This window comes from Hirundo rustica, chromosome 2 (assembly GCF_015227805.2).
Source record: "Hirundo rustica isolate bHirRus1 chromosome 2, bHirRus1.pri.v3, whole genome shotgun sequence".
Classification (NCBI taxonomy): domain Eukaryota; kingdom Metazoa; phylum Chordata; class Aves; order Passeriformes; family Hirundinidae; genus Hirundo; species Hirundo rustica.
This window is the reverse complement of record NC_053451.1, coordinates 112,538,530-112,561,422: the sequence shown is the minus strand read 5'-3', so window position 1 is coordinate 112,561,422 and position 22,893 is coordinate 112,538,530. Positions and strand designations below refer to the sequence as shown.

The following is a 22,893-nucleotide window of genomic DNA, read 5'->3' as shown; positions in this document are numbered from 1 at the left end:
CCCCTTGGGAATATAGATTGTTTGACATAACATGCAATTTTAGGTACACCTTTTAAGTGCCAGGAACTTTGCCTTCATCATCCAGAACAAAGGAGAGACATTATTGTACAACAGAGGCAAAAAAAAAAAGGCATTAATTCCTTACTTGTAAAGCCTCTTTCATCCCCAGTGCCTTGGCATAAGCCTCACAGATCCTGTTTTTCCTACATGAAAATAAAATCAGTCAGAAAAAAAAAAAAAAAAAAAAAAAAAAAAAAAAAAAAGGGAGGGGGGAGAACCTCTCCACTCTCATCCTTCTTATAAAAACCCCAAATTTATTGCAATGCATTGGAAAGAAAGTTGGGTTAGGCTTTATCTTTAAGTCTGATTTCAAGTTCTTATCTTTACATACATATTTCAAATGCTGATGCCTAAAAGTTACATCTAAAATGGACCCAGGGAATGGGAAATGAAGGTTGATTTTGGCAATGAGCTCTAAAAAAATAAATCTTTCTACAGCTATTTTAGGATGCAGAGCCAATTCATTCTCATGTTCGCTGGTGTAAGACCAGAAGAAAAGCAATATAAATCAATTAAATCCCTACAGATTTACTATAGCTGGGAATAAAACATGAGCTGAAGAACGCTGCTCACATTCCTAAGCAGAGCTCCCCTTTCACTTGCACAGTACCAAAATTCACATTTAGAAAGTACTGCTTGTTCATTTCACTGCCTGATGGGGAAACCATACTTTTGTAAACACAGAAGTTTAAAAATGTTACCACCCAGTCTGAATCTGAAAGAGACCCGAAAGGGGACGTGTCAGCACTCCTGTGTCCCTGGGTCAAAACATCATTCATGGAGATGTAGTCTGGGAAGAAGGTTAGAAAAATCTTCACCATTCACACAGAGACCCAGAACTGGTAAATCATAGCGCGGAAGAGCAGCCAGGACTTGGAAATTTAGAAATATCCGTAACTGGATGAATATTAGCATTTGTGTCTCGGCCTGTTTATGCTAAAATCTCAATTTCTGCCACAATTTCCAGTGTCAGTAGTTGTGCTGAGCATGTATAAATGTTTATATTCACACACACATTCACACACATTCCTGTGGGGAAGCGTCCCAGAGAAACAATTTGTTTTTGAATACCTACAGCTTCTGAACTCTTACCTCTCTTCCTTGCTGAGATGGGCCAGTTTGACAGCCTTTCTGGTAAGGATGAAACTGGAAAGAAAAACAAGGCATACGAATATCACCCCAGCTGATCTGCAAGCTCTCACTCGAAATGACTCTGAAAAGGGATTGCAAAGCACTTTACTGGTACAAAATGAGCTCCATGTTTGTCATCACACCTCGATATTTAATAATTACAGGTCACACAGGGTAACCTGCAGAGTTGACTGAAAGGGAGGGTGTGCATTCCCAAAGGGCACCTGTCTAGGTCTGTTCCAAAAGGATTGAGACCCTGAGCTTTCTTGAGCTTTTGGAGTCCAGCAGGCAGCTGCCTGTGTCACTTGGTGTTAGCAAGGGATGGCAGCCTGCTGCCCTGACAGGGATCGCTCCTGGGAGAACTGGGGTTAATACTTATTCATCTTGAAGGAAACAGATGGGGCAATTAGTTCATCTGACCCTAGTGGAGATATCCAGGGGATGACGGATGTTCCTACACTCCGTTAGAAAGTCACATAAATCCACGAGGAGAAAGAAAGCTGGAAACTGTTTACCATATGGGGTTTGGAGGAGGCTTGTTGCTCTCAGGTCATGGAAGATTTTAAGCCTTGAACATGCCTGTAAACATGTACAGTTCAGTAGAAGTGGTGAGCCTGCCCTACCAGACACTTAAGGAGTAGTTGCCTGACATTTATATTGGCCATTTTTTGGCAGTCTCACCTCAGATTACGGTAGAAACACTCGTAAAGATCGTTTGTTTATTTGGTTTCAGATATTTTAAAAGCCAGTCAATGCTGTCATGTATTTTCCCACCTGTTTCTCCAAACTGTAAGATTTTGACTTGTTTCTACAAAATCTTGACTTCTTTTCACTGTAAAGCTGCCTCCCTGCTCCAGCAGCTGATGTTCCTTGTCCTGCCTCAGCTCAGTGGGAAGAGGAGACAAATGAAGATTTCTTGGACAATTGCATTGTCATTTTGGACCAGGCACCAAACATAAAAGCCCAACATAAACCAAATACAGGCTCAAACAGATAGATAACAGAGGGATTTATTTCTAAATCTACTCCCCAGCTAAAAAAAACAACCCCATGAACGGAATGCTTAAAAAAGACTACAGCCGAATTCAGTAACTCCTTCCCAACCACATCCTTTGTATTGGGCTGTTTGTAGCAGAACCTTCTCCAAAAGGTTTATAAGGATTAGAGAGGCACAAGAGGCTTGGCAGAAGTGCTCTCCTCCATCTGTGCAAACTGTGGAAGTGGGAAACAGTGATGTAACCTGGTCATTTCCCCCTCTCCCTCCTGCTCCCACTAACCCTTACAAGAAGAAATGCACATCTGTGAGTGTGGGCTAGCAGCTTTTACCCCATAATGGCAGGGAAAGTTCCATCAGGTTTTGTGTCATCTATGGTTATTCCAATTGGAGACTCCTCATCCTCAATGATGAAGGAACCACAGTAACCTAAGGGGAAAGAAGGCCCAAGATGATTGTTAGAAAAACTTGTTGATGATCACTGTTTCTGATAGTAATGAGCATGGAAAATTATCCATAAAATGATTTTTACAGTATTTCCCTTGTTACCAACAACACCGACATGTCTGAAGTGTCTCTGTAACAGTTTCTCTACTCTCTTCTCTCTGGCTCTGGGAAATTGTGTACACAGGCTTGTAAAAATATTTAAAATTCCATTGTTATTTAACAATGAATTTCTGTGGACTGCTGCAAGTCCCTTTGGCTTTCTATTTGGGGGACCATAAACATTAAAAAAAATTGATCTAGTCAGAACTATGGTGATTCATTCCATAAGTACCTTCAACCAAAACAAAACCCAGTGTAATTACATCTGGTCACTGCAGGCTGAAATCTACACTATTTTGATTTTGCTGGTGATAAGATTGTTAGGAATGGTGTACCATAACACTAACGCAGCAGAAGCATGGGCTGGCTAATCTAGGATCACAACAGGACACATTTCAGAAGAATATGTGAAAAATCTCATAGAGAGAACAATGTGTACACCTGACTGTATCCCTTCCTAATCTCAATGGCCAGTTTATGCCCTGAAACAGGCAAAAATTATATTACTTTGATTAGAAAGATTCTTACCACTCTCAATATTGTTAGGAAGAAAGTGGAACTAATCTGTTCATGCAAAAAGTTCTGAAAATGGTATCAGTTAAAGCTGAGGAAAACAAGACACTACAGCATGGAAAAAAATACCTTGAGCTAAACAAAAAGCTAACCTACTTTTACCTGTCCTCTGAGAAATCAAGTCTGCAGAAGAGAAGACTAAAATCAGGGAAAGGTCTTGCTTACACCTTAAGCTCTGCTTGTCATCTGCTGTAAATTCTCTTTGGCTGACCTAACTGTCCCTGGCAGGAGGAGGAGGGAGCTGATGCTGCAGGGAATCTGATGCTTCTGTGCTCTACAGGTTTCAGCAAGATTTCCCAGGGAAACCTTGCTTGTTCTCTTGGCCATCCCACCTGAGCCAACTGCAATGAGATTTGGGATCCTGTTTGGGTCTGGACTCATCCTTGGGACAAGGCATGCACTCAAGCTCAGAGAAAGTTTTGCTTTCTAAGGAGCTTTACTTTTCACTTTTCTGTGTGTTTGATCTTGGGGTTTGGCACATTTAACCCTCACTTGGATTTATTCCCTGATTGTTAGACAACAGCAGAGCTTCAAAATTTGCACAGTTTAGAGCTCCCAAGTCCTCCTCTTTCCCCACCTACCCTTCCTCCTCCAGAAGGCTTCCCTGTAGTACATCATGCATTTTATGACACTCCCCATAGGCAAACGCTGAATTAACTGGTTTCTCTTTGGTGGCAGCTCTGGTTTGTAATGAATCTTCGTTGTCAGGATTGGAGGGATGGCACTGATCACGTACTTGCCCTGAAAGGTAGAATAAGGTCAGCACAAGGCCCTGTCTCCCAGCGAGCTCATCCCACAGGACACCTTTGAAAGACACTCTCAATGGCTGCTAACAGCTTTCCCACACCTGCCCCTGCTAGGTGGCTGTCCCACACACATATTTCCAGGTGACAAAAGTAATTCTAGCATTTCAGAAAAAAGGAGCTGGAAAAGAGACCAGAGTTGAAACTTGGCTGGAGACAGGTGGGGAAATGGGACAAGAGACATCCTACAGCCAAGGTAAACCTGCCTTTTGTCATCTCCAGGAAAATATGACCCACATTTGTCCCAATTATAAGATGCTAAAAAAAATCACATTTGTGCATATTCACAGGATGTTACTTCAGGACAAGGAATATTAATGGTGATTCCAGCTTTCCTGAATGTGCTCCATCCCTCTCACAGGCCCTGGGTCTGACTGGAGCAGTGCAGGACCCTGTAGGGTGACACTACATTACAACACTGCTGCTCTCAGGTGCTCTCAGGCTGCTGCTCCCCCATGGCTGCCACTGTGGGTAATGGTGTGCTGATGGAGCATTTCAAAGCTCCAAAGTACAGTGGCAAAATCTTACTAAAGGTGTTTGAAATGTCTTTTATTTTTTTGTGCTGTGAATCACAAACTTAGACACAAACAGCAAGGCTACTTTTCCTTCCTTTGAAATGGTCTCAATGCAGAACTAAACTGTAAAAAATATATAAAGACACAGAGAGTAAAGTCAGAGGAGTCAGAGGAATGACAGAAACCAAGTAGCAGAACACCAAGGAGGAGCCAATCGTAAATAAATCTGTGAAGCAGGTTTCACGGAGTGTCAGCATAGTCCAAGAAATAGACACAAACAAATGGGTGCATCCTGATTACATCTGGCTAAGAGCTACAGCAGATGTATTCCCCTACTAAATGCATGCTCTACTTTTATTCTGATCGAATTACCTCATATATCTCATGGTTTAGAGTCTCCACAAGGACATTATCACCTGTCTGATCGATACTGATCACAGGTCTCTCCAGTTTAACTCTGCCTTGGAGGCGTTCCATTATTTTCTCTGATATCTGACCGGAACCCCCTTTAAACTTCCTCTCCTAAAACAAAGAGAAAAGAAACACAAACAAAAAATCAACAGCATTAATCACAATGACACTGAATATGACTTCTGTTCACTATCACGAAATTCCAGGCCCAATCTTCAAGTCCTAAGGGTGCATAAAGACACCAAGACTTTCAGAAGAGCGAAGGCATAAACCTGAACCTCACTGGGGTTTCCTGACTAAACCACTTTTGCAATGGCTTCCCTAATGACTTGGCTTAAAGACTCTCTAAGCCTAGAGAACATGCACATATAATGCAGGCTTTCTAGAAAAAATAAACATATCACTTCATTCAAAACATGGTGTTGAGTATTTTACATTTTACCCACTAAGGTGCTACCAAAACCCTCAGGTGTGACAAAGAAACCAACTGTAAAGCGAAAGACTGTGCCAGCCCAGAAGCAAGACAGATCTTTAACTGGATCTGGTCTCAAGGTTATGAGCTTTCTCTGTTCCTGAGAAGACACAAAGACAGTGCTGTCAGGAAAAAAGCACAATCTGTGACACACATTTCCCTGCAATGTCCATGCAGAGGGTCAGGGGAAGCACTAAAACCTCTCACCTACCAGCCACCAGTGGTAGATAAAGCAGCTCACTTTTACTTGTAAGATGCTGGTGCTGGCAGGGAGGAAAGGATCCATAAAGCCTCATGCTGAAAGACTGAAATGGCTGCCCTAGCAGGTTTTGTAAGACTCATCAGGGCCACTAAGCCAGAAACCCTTTGTGCTTTTGCTCAACTAAAATTGATTTGGGTGAGGGAAGAAGGAAGCACGATAGGAATAAAGCCAGCTTTTCCCATCCAGGTACAAAGAAAAGCAAGTGCTCTTCCCAGGTAGCTTTCCCTTCTCCACATGTTTCATTTAGTATTTTAGTATCCTGGGATTAATTTTATTTTTAACTCTTGTTGCTACATCTAGCAGCAAGATGTGGGACAGCAAACATGACTGAGGGGCTCCTGAGAGGAGGTGTCTTAGCCAGGCCTGTCTCCTACCAGAGGACAGCATCAGCACTGCTTACATCCTTCCTGACACGTGGCTGTCTGCTCTTACTGCAGTGGACAGCTGATGGAAACTGCTGCCATGTGAGCTGGCCCAAGAAGGAAGGGCCTTTTGCTATTTACTTCCAACTCTTGTCACTAGAGGCTTCAACGCCAAAACCACACCCACAATTCACTCTGAAGTACCCTTGTTCTGAACTCTTGTAAACACTCTAATGTGCCAAGTAACCCACAGAAAATAAATCGGCAAAAAAGCAACACAACGGCAACAACAGTGCAGTGCTGAAGTGAATGCAGAAACCCCCCCCAATTGTTTAAATAGTCCCATTCGTTTCACATCTTAGCTAAGGAAATCCTTCATTAAACAGGGCTAGTTGACAGGGCTGAGAACACGTTTCTCCCTGGTGCCTCCTGCTCTCACCTTCTCACTAATTGCAGGGTTTTGATGGGTACAACACTGCACTCGCTCGATACGGATTCGAGAGAGGGGGAAGGAAATGAGACACTGTGTACCTGGCCCCCATTGCTGATAGAGAAAATCCTGGATGTGCCCCCACACTGCCTCACATACCACAGGAACCAGAGGGCAGAGACCTCGTGAGGCTCAGAGGTGACGTTGACGTTCACAAAGACGGTGGCAAAGTCTCTGACAGCCCTGCATGAGACACGGGACCAGGAAAAGACTGTGAGAAAATATGACTTCCTGACTGCTTTCAGGTTTTTATCTGTCATACTAAACAAGGTCTGCTTTACCCAAGGTCAGAAGAGTCAGGAGGATTAATATCTGTATAATTTTTCAGTCTGTAGTGAGTCTGTTTAAATTGGTTTCAACCAGCACCTCCCTCCCTCACAAAGTATTTACCCATTTAGTTTGAAATCTCTCTGATTTCCCCTTAGCTAAATGGTTTCCCAGCTGCAATTCCTTTCATCAGAATAAATATTTTTCTCAGCAGAAGAACATCTTCTGTAATCTGTTAGTGAAGCTTTTCTGCATTTCTCATGGGGAGCTCCTTGGGCACATCAGTTCCAGGGTCTGATGGGTCCTGAGGGACTGGAGCAGCCACACAGCCCAGACATTCCCACCTGTCATGCAACACTGCTGCTCTGATCTTTTGTGAAATCAAGAACCAGGCTTGGTAAATAACCCAGACAGAGAAACCAAATTGGCAATCATTGCTATAAAAACAAGGAAGGGGTCACTTGTCCCATAGTTCGTCCTCTGAACATAAACACAGAAACAGCAGCAGGAACAGAGGATCTGGATGTTCACATTTCTTGAATTTGTGGCCACAGATTTCTAAAAAAAATTGAGATAATTTTGCAAAGAAGGTAAAAGGACTTTGACTTCAATGAAGCTTCATGAAACAATATGAATTTATAATCATCTGATAAAGGAAGGAACTTTGCAAGTTATCTGGGCTAAAATATGTAACTTATAAACTTTTATAACCTCATTTCCCTAAGTATGAAGTCCATTCACCCCTATTTCATTAGCCAGGATATGAAAACAGCCTGCACACAAGAATCCTCTGTGGCAATTCTGAGAGCACCAAGACATTAAACAGTTGAACAGTTTCTTAGGTTCAGGCCTAAGAAATGTAAAAAAAGTCTCCAGGATCAGTAGATGCTGATCTGTGACACAGGACAAACAAACCTTCTTTTGTAATCTTGGCCCTGAGTCATGCAGAAAATGCTGTGGAAGAGTTTTCTGTTTAAGCACTGTGTTTTAACTGTGTGTAGAAAAATGTGGCTTGGCTTGAAGATCTAAAATGGGTTTTTACTGAGTTTTTGAATGCATTTCAGCTGAGCACATCTATCAAAACTGGATGGTTTACTGACAACATTGTCAGTAGAAGCTGCCCAGCAGAGAGGTCTGTTAAAGGAGGGATCACTACAAACCCAGTCCTGCTCATGCTCCACCAGCTCCACGGCTAAAAGCAGCAGTAAAAACTAGAAGAGGAAAAGTCAGTGCACTTCCAACAGCAGTTTGCAGGCAAAAGGCTCATAAAGCTAATTGCAAAGAAAACTCCAATGCCACAGAGAGCATGAGCAAGTCCAAATGGCTGTACAGCATATCCCATGGAGCTGGAGCAAGACCTAAGCCATAAAAATGATTTTCAGATGGAAAGTTTTGGTCAGGAAGCAGCAGGCACAGCACTAAACTGCAGTCAGAATGAAAGGGCAAAAGACTACAGTGATACAAATAAAAGACACTGAATAGGAGGGAGGAGAGTGTTAGAGAACGGTACAGGGGCTGGCACAGCAGGTGGGGACACGAGTGCTCATAAGAGCACACTTCACTTTGCCTCATCAAGAGAAATGATTGAAAAGAGAAAGGAAAGAAAGAAAATGTCCAGTTGTCATCACCTCAGTGTACTGAACATTGTTCCTCTTTTTATTTGTACAGTGCAGTCCCTCACAGAAAACACATTGGTCATTTTACAGATGAACAACACCTTGAGCCCTCTTCCTACCAACTCTTGTTGATGTTCTCTTGGATCTGTTCCTCACAAACAAGGAGGAGCTGTGGGATGATGCAAAGGTGAAGGGCAGCCTTGGCTGCAGTGCCCAGGGGACTGGGGAGTTTAAGATCCTGAGAGGAGTACAGCAAACAGCAGAATTGCAGCCCTGGAATTTGGAAGGGCAGATTTCATCCTCCTCGAGGGCCTGCATGTCAGTGTCTCACAGGAAACTATACTGTAGGGCAAAGAGCCACAGGAGAGCCGGCTGGAGTTCAAGGATCCACTGGTTTGAAGTGAAAAGGTGGTGGGAAGAGCCCACACCACCCCTGCTGTGTGCAGGGACCTGCTGAAGCAAACCCCAGGCTCCCCCAACCCCTTTGATGCCACCTGCCAGACAACCAAAGCCCTTCAAACACCTCCTGACCTGTACTCAGCTGTACCACAGAACCTGCCAAAAAAGCCACCACCATTCCACAGCTGGAATTTCAAAGCCAGGTAAAGATTTACGTACTTGGTCCAGCAAATCTTATCTATCAGCTCTTTCATGGTCATTTTGTCCCATTCTTCAGCATGTGGAGCATCCCACGGTGCATCAACAGGAATCTGGAGACAGAGGTGAAATATCCCAGAAGTGATTTAGTACTTCACCACTGCCTGGTCATAGCTAGTTAGCAGCACAGATTTAATTGATACCTTGGCCAGGAGTTATTCTTTTTTCCTGCACATGGGTATAAATTTGGAACAAATGGAATAGTTTCCATTCACACCTTTGGGCATGAACTGTACCATGACCACCAATCTGTCTTTGTCTGACCAGTGAACCATATCCTTGTGTTGGGACTCATCTGGCTTTTAGTTATTCAGAAGCAACTCCTCTAGAAGTTGAGGGGAAAGGTCTTTTTCCAGTCAGACCCAAGATGAGTATCCAAAGGTCCCTACGTCTCTCTGATAATTGCAGAGTAAGAAAAAATGTCTTTGAAATGTTTTAGGCAGTTAAATTCTTAATAGTAATTCTTTGCAGGTAAGTAACATGATGTGGAGGACAGTACCATATCCCTAAATCTTTAAAAAGTGTACTATTGACAAAAAATGTGTAGTATAATACATGAATTTGATTCTGCAAAACCACATAAAACCAATGGAATTTGCAGGAGTACAGTGAGTTATGCTTGAAGATTCTGGTAAGGTAAAGCCCTTGGTTTGTTGTTAGATTATATGGAAACTGATGAATGTTTGAAAGAGAGTATAAAGCTCCAGGGGCTGCAGCTGTACTGCTTATTTTTTGAAATTTAAAAATAAAGTTGCTATGAAGTCAAACTGGAGCCCAGCTTAGGCAGCTACAGAAAAAATAAAAAAATAATTATAAAAAAAATCATCTTTACTCAAAATGCTGTCATGAGGGAAGGGGAAAAAAAATCCTCCTATTCTCCCAGCTCATGGAATACTTTTTCCTGTCATGAGAAAATACTTACACTGAGTTCAACCTCATTTTTTCAGACATCTTAGACACCTCCAGATCTTTTTGTCTCCTCTCATAGAATCACAGAATAATTCGGGTTGGAAGGGGCCTTTACAAGTTATCTAGCCCACTCCTCTCTCAGGGAGGAAGATCTATTATTTCTGACAGCTCCTGGGCAATACAGAAATCCTTCTGATGGATGCTTCCCTTTTGTTTTGTTTTGTTGTTGAGATTTTGGGGTTTTTTAATATATATATTAAAGAAGCAAAAAAATAACCCCGCCAGAAACAAAAACAAACTTGATTTATTCATGGTGACATAGTAAGAAATTGAATAGTAGGAAACTGAATTTTCACAGCCTACCTCTTTTCCCATCTTGTCCATGGTTCTCCAGAAATTATTGTAATCCAGATAAACCAAGGGATTCCATGTTGAAGGGCAAATTCCCGTGAAATCTCGTGACTTTCCCTGAAATGCACATAAAAACACAAACAACTGAAATACAACAGAGCAAATCTTCATTACTCAAGAATACAAAATTCTCAGAGTCATCATGTGTTTGGTCTTTTGCCCCAAGAGACCTGGCTGGGTTTTTGTGGTTGTTGTTGGTTTTCTTTGGTGTTTTGTGTTTTTTTTGGTGTGTTTTTTTTTTTTTTTTTTTTTTTTTTTTTTTTTTTTTTTTTTGGTGTGTGTGTGTGTGTGTGTTTTGGTTGTTTTTGTTTGTTTGTGGGTTTTTGATGTTGTTTTTTGTTTGTTTGTTTGTTGGGGGGGTTGTTTGTTTGTTTGTTTTTCCTGCATGCCAGCAATGGAATGCATGTTGCTAAGTAGGAGGGATAAAAACAGCTGGACTGGCATTAAAAAGGACAACAACACCTTTTTATATTTATTATTCTGAAGGGCTGGGGAGGGGTACATCTGTTCTGAGCAGGTTGTCAAATTCTGGGCTAAGGATACCCAAGCCATGGCCAAAGAAGTAACATTCCTTGTTCCTAAGCATCCCTCATCGTTACGTGTAACTGAGTCTACTATTTCCCTGCTGCTGAAATGCGCATCCTGAAATTTGTGTGGGTCTAAAACTGAATGCATTTCAAACCGCTTAAGCACCTTTATGGTACACCTCACTTTAAAAGCAAACATGCCTCTTTATTATTCCATGGAAGAAACCTAGCCTATAAAAAAAGTCTGAACAGGAAATTTTTGGCTGCAGGAAGAAAAATACTGTACGCTTGCAAAAATGGTGTCAGCACTTACAACACTGCGTGACACAGAGCTGCAGCAGCGTTATTATCTGAAACTGTTATTATCTGAAACTGTTTCAGATAATCCTGTGATAGGATGATAAGAGAAACAATCTAACTGCAGCTGCTTCTTTGTGATAACTTTAATCTGGAAGAGGATGGCTTGCACAGGTAACATTTTCACTAATTAAATTGCTTTGACCCTTCCCCCGTGGAAGTCAGTGGTGAATTTCTCATCAGACCTCGTTGTTGTCTGCCCTTCCAGGTGCATCAGAAGTTTGTGTGAGGATGCAGGGAACACTCTGACCATGACAGGTAGGAGCTGCGGTGCTAAAGCAGTTTGTAACCTGCTTTTCAGTGCCACGGACCCTGTGCCAGCCCATCACACCCTGCAAGCTGGGAGTCACAGACCAAGAGAAAGGCTGCAGTGCTTCAAATGCAGGAAATGGGGACCCAGGGGCAGAGGACACAAAACAGGAGCCAAACACGCCTTCCTCACACTTGGTGAGAGAGAATTTACTGATCTTCCCCACTGGTAATTGTGTATTTGTGTGTAAATGCACATGGGTTTCTGATATTCTGCAGAATGTTTTCCTCTGCAAAGATCATAACAAAGATAAAGGGAGCAGGACAAAATTCAGAGATCACAGTGAGCTTTCAGACTTGGCAAAAGCAGTACAATACTGAAATTCCCACACTTTGGGGACCTTCTCTCGGCCCCAGCACAGGTACAGCAGGGGAGGCACATGTATGTGGGTAGGGGATCACATCAAGGCTTGGCTGGCACTGCCTGGTGCTCTCTCCTCAGAGCAGGGCTCCAGCATTGCCACAGCTCTGGAGACCATCAGGTGACTCTGTGCTGTCCCTCCTCACCATCTTCAGCGAGGGCAGCAGCAAAACCACTCCCCTGTTCCATCCAGACCCAACAATTTCTTCTCCGGGCCAAGCAAAGCACCAGGTTTTGACCTCAGCACCTAGTTCAGCCTGAGATCCACAAGTTTAATGTTTTAATTTCCAACACATGTGCTTGCAAGTCAGCAGGAGCTGGTTGGTTGCCTCTGGATTTCTGGGTATGTAATCTCAATCTTGTGTATCACAGACTTTTTTCTCTCTTTTATCCTTATTTTGTTCTTTTTCAGACTCACACTGAAGGAAGGTGGCAGAGGGGATGCTGCTCCTGCCTCCTCCCGGTGCACAGGTGCATGCAAAACATTTCTGCCATGGCAAGAGCAGAGTAAATGCTCCTGTGAGCTCCCAGCAGGGAACTCTCCAAAGGACACCAGCTCTTCCTTTCCCTTGAGGACAATCTCTCACTGCCAAGCTGCAGCCCTGTGTTCAGCCACAGAAAAGAGGGGCCAAACAGTGCCTGCAAAGGGATCTACTGCATCCTACAGCTTTCACTGTCATAAACTAATGCTGTATCAAACTAGGAGCTACTGATACCTGGCAGTAACATACCACTAATCATTTTATTCTTATTGCACAACATTTTGCTTTTCTAAAAGATCATCAAACGCTGCTTCTCACAATTCATTTTTTGCATGTCTTTTTATTCTGGTTGGGAACACAGGTTCCCAATCACATTCCTTCCTTGACATGCTCTAGCACCAATAATTCCGCCCTTCAGCAGAGATGAGGTGTAGCGCTGCCAGGCCACCCAAGTCAGGGTGAGGAGAAGTTATTACTGTCAGTCTCTCCTGTTGATACTGCAGGGGGGCAAAGGGAAAAGATAAGCCTGTGTCCAATCAGGAGTACCAGTGAAATGTTCCCAGTTTTTCACTGTTCAGTGAAAATCTCTTTTCAAAAGTCTCTCTGACAAGTGACTGTGCTGGTACAGAGTGATGTAACTTGCAAACAGCTCTCCTATCTTCAGCTTACTTAGCTTAAAACATCTTTGGTCAATGGCATAGCCCAGGGAGATCAATGGCAATGCATGTTTTATCCCCTGAGAAATGCCAACTGATAATTAAATGAGTCTAAAGTTGTGTTACTTGTTGCTCTCTTCTGCATGCAAAAACTCCATAACTTCAGTGAGACTGAAGCCCAGTGGCAGGAAAAGCTGGAAAAACACAACAGTGCTAACAGACCTGAAAGAGGTGAAGACTGAATTCAGAGATGCTGAAATAGTTCACAGACAGTGACCCCTGTGTGGTGGGGCTGTACCTGTCAGAGATGGGAGCAGAGGAAAGCCAACTCTAGCAAATTCCAGGAAAGAAATTCCGATTTCCCATCAGGTAGCGTGAGCCCAACAGCCTCAGACAATCAGTTCTCCAACTTTCTGGCACAAGTATCTCCACAGCAGGGAATAAATCCAGCCCAAGTGAGCTGGGGCTGGTAAGTTATTAATTTGGTTTTAATATTGTCTCCCTGCTAGGCAGAAGAGCTCTGGCTGCAGGTTCCACAGAGGATCTCACTGCAAACAGGGAAGGTCTTGCAATATTCCATTTTTAAACAAGTTTATAGTGTTCTGGATGTATTATTTTCAGAACTACTGTTTTCTTAACTGAAAGGCAAATAGCCTACTGGCTTAGTTCCCGTGCTAGCACATGGCTGCCTGAGTGACCCACAGAGTTTACCTAACTTGATTTTTTAATTTCCTGGTGTGTTGAGTGGTTTCCTGCAGACCTCAGACCTGAGTCCTTCTGCCTGCTCGGATTAGTTACCCCACACCAATCCAAAGAAAACAAGATCCTCAAGCACCATCCCTCAGTGGTTGGAGAGAAGGCAGTGAGAGATGAGCTCTGCAAGGTCCCTTCCCTGCCCAGGGCTACGCTGGGGCTTGTAGCCAAAACTCCAGGAATTAACCCCAAGCTGCGACACCACCCCAAGTTTCAAATTGTGCCAGAGGAGCAGACAATTCTGCCAGACTTGAGAAAGGCAAGTCTGTCTTCTGCCTGCTGTGCCAGGGACAGGGCACACAGGGAAGCACAGGAGGAGCATCCCCCATGCCCCAGAGCAGGGGTTGATATTGCCTGGGGCTGTGCACAGCACAGAGCAGCAGCTGCTCCAGGTGAGAATCCTTCCCTGATCCCCGCCTGCAGCAGGTCCAGCCCTGGGATGGGAGCAGTGCTGTGCCTGGGACTGTCTGATCCCTGTGTAGGGTTTGTGGTGATGTGCAGTCTTAGCCACAGACACACTTGCTGCACCCTGAGCTCTTGATCCAAAGGCAGGAGGAAGGAAAGGAAGGACTAGATGGCTGATCTGAAGCCCTGTTTAGAAATCCTCATGTTTTATCAAGTGTTCCTTCCCTCTGAAAATCACAATTAGTAATATTGTACATCCTGGACCTGTGTGCTGCTGCCAGATATTGGAGGAGTGCAGTTATATGGGAAGGTTAATACCACACCAACACACAATGCCTTTACTTTCTAAGGCCTTCTACTAAAAAGGTGAAAACAGCACAGAGCTTCAAGGACCTCTGTTAAAACAAAAACACTGAAAGTTTTAAGTTACAAGTCTGCAAGGACAGGATACCAAAAAAATTCCTGATTGACATTAAAGGAGTCCATGTTACCATGCTGTATGATGGGAACAAAAGGAAAAAAAAATATATGGGGGGGGGGGGGGGAAAGAGAGAAACAATAGTTACATTTTTGGATTTTCAAAGAAACTGTAACTACAAAGGAAACATGAACCAATGAAGCAACTTGGTTATTACAGCTTGCAGTACATGGGATTTTTCCACACACGTATTGGAAAAAATCCTGTCAGAGCAAAGCAGCTCATTAAATCCCTCTGGGGACTTTCACTTTCTCTTGGCTGCTCCTGCTGCTCAGATAAACCATTTTCCCACTTTCTCCCAGCTCAATCAAAGCAGCATCCTGGAAATCTTCAGAAAAAGCCAAGCTGAACTGATTGTCATGGTAAAGACCCAAAATCTCTTAATCCAAGGGTGCTGGAGATTACAAAAAAATGCCACAAACACATCTAAAGCTGTGCTTAGTCATTACTCAAAACACTTCCTCTCCCCTCTGACAAAGCCACACAACATTGCAGACTTTGGAGAAAGCACCTGGGAGGAGACCTTCCTGTCTGGCCTGGGCTACACACTCCTGGACAGCCACCAGCTGACAGCAACAACATGAGAGCAGAAGATTTAATCAGACCTTTCAAACCTGAAAGGCATCAGGTGGCCCATGGGTAATGGTGTATTAGCCCAAGGAGCTGAAAACATCCATCTTTCAGATTAACATTTAATTTCTGGTGGCTATGACCCTTTAATATCAAGTAACCTCTTTGCTAAGCACCTCCTGCCATCTAGGAAATACCACAGGTGTTTGTGTTCCTGGAGCATCTTTAATGAATGTGAGGGGTGCAGCTTCAGCTGGGAGAGCACAAACGCCCACCTGCACCTCCCCATCCAGCCTGGTGTGCTGCAGGCAGGTAAAAGAGAGGCAGGACAAGAGCCCTGGGCACGGACCAGCCCCGCCAACAGCCAGGACTGCACAGATGGAGTTTAATGATCTTCTTCTAGAAGTGGGATGTAAAGGAGGGTTCGACCACACATCCCTAAATCAAAGGCCATGGTGACTGCGCAATGTCTCGAGGAAAAAGAAAGGAGAAAAAGCTGTGGAAAACTTTAGGAAAAGAAAATGGAAGAAAAAGGCTAAAATTCACAGGAAGAGGATGTGGGAGAAATGAGACCTCCAGGAAGAAAAGCATCATTATTATTTATCCAGTGCTTAAATGTGGGAGACCTTAAAGTCCCTTTGCTGTCCACCCTGGTCCAACAACTACAGCTCCCTTGGGACCCTGATCATCTCAGCAGGACCAGAATGGCAAACCCAGAATTGATCCACAGCCTGTGATCCAGCTGAATAGCTCTTAATGCTGCCTCTTGCTTAGAGACATGCTTTCACATCAAAGAAAACATACAAAATTACACGGTCATTAGCAGGGACGTGCATAACACAACGTGGGACAACAAAAAGTTGCAGCTTTGGCATCAAAATGGATTAAGGACTCAAAGTAATGTAACCCATTAGAGCCTTTTATTTAACATAAAGAAGATAAGTGCCTTTTAGGATGCTTAGAGATTCATGCCTGAGCTTAAATTAGAGTGGGACAAACATTCTGCTGGTACAAACCAGCCCATCCCTCTTGCTGTAGAATTACATCAATTTTGCATGAGGGGGTGACAAATAACTTTTTTAGTATTATGGAGTGGCTGTGCAATTATTTAAGACGTGCCTGTTTTATGAGCATGGCATCAATCTGCCCAACAAGGAGTGCCTGCAGAACCAGATGGTAAAACTTTGCAGCGTGAACGCATTGCTCTAATTCTTAGGAAAAAAGTGGGAAGGTAATAGAAATGAAACCAGTTAAGGATCCATCACATAGGATGGCTTATCTGTATCAAGTATGACAACTAGGCTTCAAGTCTGGCTCTGCCACAGTCTGTTAAGCACCAAAACTAAGGAATATTTAAGACAAAATTGAAAGTGATGGTCTTTTCAAATTAAAATGATACTTTGAGTTATGGATACAGACAGTCACATCTCACACCAATGAATCTTAGGCCTTTCTTTGCACTGGTTTTGGCAACAGGTCCCAAGTAGGACCTGTGCAAAAAATTCCGTGGGCTAAAGATGTGGCACAAGGGCTGGAAATCTGCTCTGAGGACAGGTTTCCTTCCTGTTCACTTTAGCCACACCAGAACTTGCTCATGAGTGGCCACCTGGACTCCTGCTGCCCCACATCTCAGAGGTGAAACTTGTGGTGACTCTTGGGAAGGGCTTGTGTGTCACCATAAGCCAGAGAGGGAACCTCAGATTGGATGATTAACTTCCAAACACCCATTTGTGAGATGAATCCCACTCTAGGGGACTGGGAGAGAGCTCATGTGAATCCAGTCATGTGGGCAGAACATATTATCCAATTCCCAGGCTGGTTCCATAATACTGTTGTCCAGTATCATCATTCAATACTATCCATCAATACTGTTATTTTTTAAATTTAAATTTGGCTTTTACCTCAGAACAAAGATTTCCCCCGTTTCAGGCAAAGCTTCTTTGGATTCAACAATGTGCCAAACGCATCCCAGATTTTTTTAGCTGCTATCAGCTGCACTTTCTGAACACTTTTGAAAAGAAAATAAGAACCATTTGCCACACTCCCAAAAAGTTAAAATGGAACAACACTTCAAGCAGGTGCTTTCTGGATTACAAAGGGTGAGTTTTAAATGAAACCCTTTTGATGACTACGACTTTTGATGAAGTTTCAGGGCTACCTTTGGGTACCTCAGCAGGGGAATGCAACACTTACCCCTTTATGATGGAACATATGGCCCTCGACATACACTTTATAGGTCTCCACCCCCAGCTCCTTTGCCAGCCGGAGAATCCTGTTCTGGGTAGGTCCCACATACGATCCACCAACGTCTACATAATCCACTTTATCGTTCTGTGGAAAAGAACACAGCACTCAGAAGATGTGCAGGAAGCTCCTCGATACAAACAGCTAGAAGCAGCAAGAATTGTTCCACACTGGATGTGTGTGGAATGTGTGTGTACGAGATTCAGGAGGAATTCGTTAATGGAAAAGATTGTCAAGCATCGAAATGGGCTGCACAGGGAAGTGGTGGAGTCACCTGATGGAGATGTTCAAGAAATTCACATTACTTTTCTTGTCATTGCAAAACATTTCTGCAGATGAGACCACCTCCAGCATCAAGGCTTGTTTTCTCTCTCTAGAAACCAGTTTAGACTTAATGCTGCAGGTGCTGAGCACTGCACTGCAGGATTCCAGGAGATAAATCTCCTTTCCAGCACTGCACACCCTGGCTCCAGCCTGCTGCTGTCTAGGCAGGGACTCCCAGCCATGCTCACTGCACGCCTCAGACACTCACTTGGGAAGTGGGAGGAAAGCAGAAGGTTTCAGGGATGCACACTATTACAGCAGGCTGATCTCCCAAGACAGTAACTCTTTGGAACACTGTTTATAGTGAGTATTTTAAGCCTGGCATTCTCAGTGTCACAGAAGGATGGTGTTTATTCTCCATGTTTCACACACAATGATTTCTGCTGGAACACCACAGTTTATCTCTGGCTCCCCAGCAATGGCACCTGACATAATTTACACCTCCCTAAATTCCAGGGTGGGAAGCAGAGGTAGTGTCTGTATTACATTACCTTGTAGCACAAGTGACTCTTCATTTCTTTTTTCCTAATGGCAATCAAACTGCAGTTCATTTTTAGAAGCAGGAGTGTTATTTCAGATAATTTTAAGACATTTTAAAACATATGTCTGAGCCATAATGATGTCTGGTCCTGCTCAGGCTGCTTCTTATAGGGGTCTAAGTTATCATGCCTGCTACAGTATGCAAAGGGAGATGGGAAAAAGAGGGGAAATGCTCTGACACTCATGGTCCCAGATGTTTTCAACACATTACTGAAATCTAGGTAGACAATATTCATTTTTCCCTCGTCTACTTAGCCAGTCACTGTCAGGTTGGCCAAGCAGGAATTCTTTGTGAACACATGCAGACTGATGACTTTTGGATTAATTGCTCTGTCACCTTCTAAGGGATTGAGCTGAAGCTGTAGTTCCCTGGATCAAAATAACAGGAGTGACACCTGTGACACCGTAGAGCAGCACAAGTGAGAGCCACACCACATGAAGCACTTACTCTGATGGTGAATGTCCTTCCTCCAACTCGGTCCCGGGCCTCAAGGACCACCACGCTGACCCCAGCCTCAGACAGCAATTTGGCGGCTGACAAACCTACCAAAAAATGAGAAAGTGCATTAAAGCAAATGGCAGCAATCTGCCACATTAATGGACAAAAACTGAACCAAAGCTTCAAGGTCAGAGATTTCAATAGACAGTTCTCAAAAATCCCTGAGAGAAGTTAGGAACTTTGCCTGTCTCACCACAGAAATCATGTGGCTGCTGCTCAGTTGCATGTTGCAACCACTCACAGAGTTCACAGACTGAAGTTTCCTCCTTGGGTTGGCATTTTGGCCTTTTAAAAGCAGCAAAAGTTAATTTATTAAGGGCCAGACACACACCTTACTCCTCATTTGTGCAGCCTATGGAAAGGCAGCACTCGGCTTGGGGGCTTTGCAGAGATACAGTGCCATCAATAATGCTCCTCTGCCACATCAACCCTGCTCCTCTGCTGTCCCTTGTCCTCATCCACACGCAGAAGGAAAGTCTGCTTCGCTGTCAGGATTCATTCTCAGCAATGGAGTTTGACCATGGCAATCAAACAGGCTGCATGTGGACACTTTATAAAAGGAATTATGGTCTCAGCAAAAATCATCTAATTACAGGACTTTGTGATGGAGCTACTAGAGACAACAGAAAATCCAATAGGACAGGAGACCTCTTTGCTTCTGACAGATGCGAGCTGAAATTGTAAAAAGCAATCATGAGTTGGTGGAATCAGATTATCCCACTGCCCTGCAGGCCAATTTGGCACTGAGGCATTGTTTCTTTGGAGTTGTTTCCCCTCCTTAAGTACACGAAAGGCAGCCCTATTGATCAGAACTTCCAAGATACCCTGCAGGCAGGAGTAACGATATTACACTCATGTTTATTCCACTACCTTGAAATGTGATTAAAATCAATTGCTTGTGAGCCTACAAAGAATGCATGTCTGAAAAGACCAGGGGAGAGGAATCATTCTGGGAAGAGTTAAATGTACTCCTTTATTCTAAGGGCAATACAGAATCGACCACAAACTTCTATGCATAGAATCTTTTAATGGGAAAGTGGAACAGCATTCACTGGAAACCAGAACTGAGGAAGTGCAAATGTCTTACATAGGCAGAAATTATATATATCATTTTCATCCTCATCTAAAAGTAACTTTCACCCTTGTACCATTTTCTTCAGATTGCTGCTGGAGAAGAAGTATACTTAATTCTTCCATCTATTTAATATCCCATTTTTTTTTTAATTGCAAGCCATTTTACAGTGGAGTGGCTATCTTATAAATTGATCTAATTTATTTCAGTGATATTTTTTCTCCATCATGAAACTCTAGAAACAACTTCTTTCCAGCAAATTCTTTAATCCACTGAGTGAAGGATTCTCTCCCTCCCCAACATGAATGTAGAAGACACGAATCTGTGATGTTGAAAACACAAACTGCAATATTTTCTTACCAATATATAATTTTTTAATATGCAGAAAAATGAGATTTCAAAATATACAGCAGATTTTGTCACAAAATTGTGGGTATCTTACATGTATGAAATAAAAGGCTGAATTCTCTATTCTGTGCAAATACTAAACACTCAGACATGAGTGGGTAATCCTTTCGTAAGAATGTTTACTGTAGATATACATACCTTGAAAAAATTGAACATGAAGCCAAAAAAACTTCATCCTTGGCATGAAAAAAAACAAACCTAAATGCAAAATTTTGGTGGCCAAGACCATAATTTCTTGCTGAATACAACAGCTCTATTCCTGCCACAGTTGTTTAGGAAGAACAATGGTTACACTGGAGTTGGAAGAAAAGCTCACAACTGGATTATAGCTTAATTATGGGATATATCCAAATAAAGAAGGGCTGCTAAGGGATGAAGAATGTGCCGTAATGTGGCTGAGGTTGTCTAACCTGTTTGCCTGTCAAACTGTACTCCAGATTTACAGGTGGTTAAGTTTCATTATTGTTAACCCAAGGGTCATGTGAGGAACTGGTCCAAAAGAAGAAAAAGGCTTTGACGTTTCATAGTCTGGGAAACAGCAAGAAATAAATTGAGGCAGCAATGGCTTACTGGGAACTGGGAGAGGTCATGACTCACAAGTAAAAACAATACAAAAAGTGTTTATTTAAGATTACTACTCACATTGATTTGCTCAAAGCATGGAAACTACTTTATTTCAAAACAGAGGACTAGGAACAACACACATACACAGCATCTCCATGTCAATCTCTATCTGTTGGACCCACCTCTTCGGCTCTATCCTTGTGAGACTGAAGTGCACCAAGTCCAGGTGCTTCCAGTGGTTTGTCTGAGGCACCCCACTGGTCATGAAGCTTCTGTGCTTTTTATACACAATTAACCTCTAAACTGACTGCATATTTACCTTTCATCTTCTCCATAATGCGAGTTTTCAAGACTTTTGTTGCTGTTCCAGTATCCTGGACAGGACTGGACACCAGGGAGTGACCATTTGATTGAGAGGGTAAGAATGAGAGAGGAAGGAACAAGACCTTCTCCTTTCCTGCCCCTTGCCTCATCCCTGCCAGCTCAGCTCCCTTCAGGCTGCGTGGAGCTCTCCTCTCATTCCCTCTACAACATCTCCATCCCAAAGGACATCGTGATCTTGAGCAACTGCCATGGAGCAGGACAGAGGTTGTGGATGTCCCATCCCTGAAAGTGCTCCAGGCCCATTGGAATGCCAGAAATTTAGATTTAAGATTTTAGTACACAGTAATACATATGAGTCAAGATGGAGGATTCTAAATCCTTCTTCTTCACCTTCTTCTTCCTTCTTCTTCATGGGTTTGGGTTGTTTTCTGTAACTGAGTGAGAAAGGTCTGCATTGTGGGTCAATATTGGGTCAAAAACATAAATAATACAGGTGTCACCTTGGTATTGGGGGATTATCACTTAAATAACCTTGGAAAGAGTTAGAAGCACTCCATTTTACCTTCGTTTTCTAAGACTTCACAGTGCCTGAGTCTGTAAATACTGTAAATAGATAAGATATAATAAACATTCCAAGTCCAAACTCGACATCTTAGTTTCCTGTGTTATTCCTCCTGACCTTGACAAAGAAGAACAGAAGTCAAAACCCTCACACAGGCATGGGGCTTTGAACAACCTGCTCTAGCAGGAGGTGTCCCTGCCCAAGGCAGGGGTGGAATGAGATGGGCTTCAAGGTCCCTTCCAACCCAAACCATTCCTTACAGGCACGCTGTTCCAGGCCAAATGGAGCACAGGGCTCGGTGCTCAGAGCAGGCAATGGAAACACTCCAGAGCCTGTTGGTGTGACCGTGGTGCAGGCACTCCTGCCAGAGCTGAGCCCGCGGCTGTGTCGCCTCCACCTCCTCCCAGTGCAGCCTCCAGATAAAGCTGGAAACCGCCCCAAATCCCTGGGCAAACTCCTTCCAGATATCCCCCTAATTCCATAAATTAGAAATACACTCCTTGCCTCAGCAAGACGGAAGGAGCCTGCCAAAACCATGCCTCATTCGCAGTGTCTGGCTGTGGAAATTCACTTATTGTTAAATGAGAACAAACAAGGCGAGACATCCTCCACAAGGGTTTCTATGGAAATCTCACAAGCAGCTCCCCTCCTCTGAAGATGCCATGCAGGAAAGCTCTGCTCCTATTGATTTTGCACTGCTGTTAAGGACTCAAAATTGCTGCTGCTACAGATTGAACTGTGGCTGCTTTCATGCCAGAAAATTGTAATAATCCTACCACAATCAAATCCCTTTGAAGTGCATCAAAACACTGGATATATAGTTAAAAAAAAAAAAAAAAAAAAAAGAAAGAAAAAGAAAAAAATGAAAAAAAACTAAGATGAATTGATGCCAACCTGCAGACTACAAGACACACCCAATGAATGAAACAAGGACGCTGAACAATACTGAATTTTGTAACACAACAAAGCCCATCTCTAG

At 43.2% G+C, this 22,893-nt stretch overlaps 1 protein-coding gene across 1 annotated transcript in view; it reads right to left on the bottom strand.

Annotated features, from left to right (window-relative positions):
• Positions 1 to 22,893, bottom strand: part of LOC120749037 (amine oxidase [flavin-containing] A-like) — a 35,085-nt gene that overhangs the window by 5,346 nt on the left and 6,846 nt on the right. Inside the window, exons 2-11 of the mRNA XM_040056124.2 lie at positions 18,934 to 19,028; positions 17,571 to 17,708; positions 10,432 to 10,536; positions 9,121 to 9,212; positions 6,661 to 6,802; positions 4,995 to 5,144; positions 3,886 to 4,045; positions 2,518 to 2,614; positions 1,153 to 1,206; positions 146 to 203 (exon numbers count right to left, since the gene is read on the bottom strand). Coding sequence (XP_039912058.1) covers positions 146 to 203; positions 1,153 to 1,206; positions 2,518 to 2,614; positions 3,886 to 4,045; positions 4,995 to 5,144; positions 6,661 to 6,802; positions 9,121 to 9,212; positions 10,432 to 10,536; positions 17,571 to 17,708; positions 18,934 to 19,028 — 1,091 coding nt within the window. The remainder of the gene's footprint in view (positions 1 to 145; positions 204 to 1,152; positions 1,207 to 2,517; positions 2,615 to 3,885; positions 4,046 to 4,994; positions 5,145 to 6,660; positions 6,803 to 9,120; positions 9,213 to 10,431; positions 10,537 to 17,570; positions 17,709 to 18,933; positions 19,029 to 22,893) is intronic.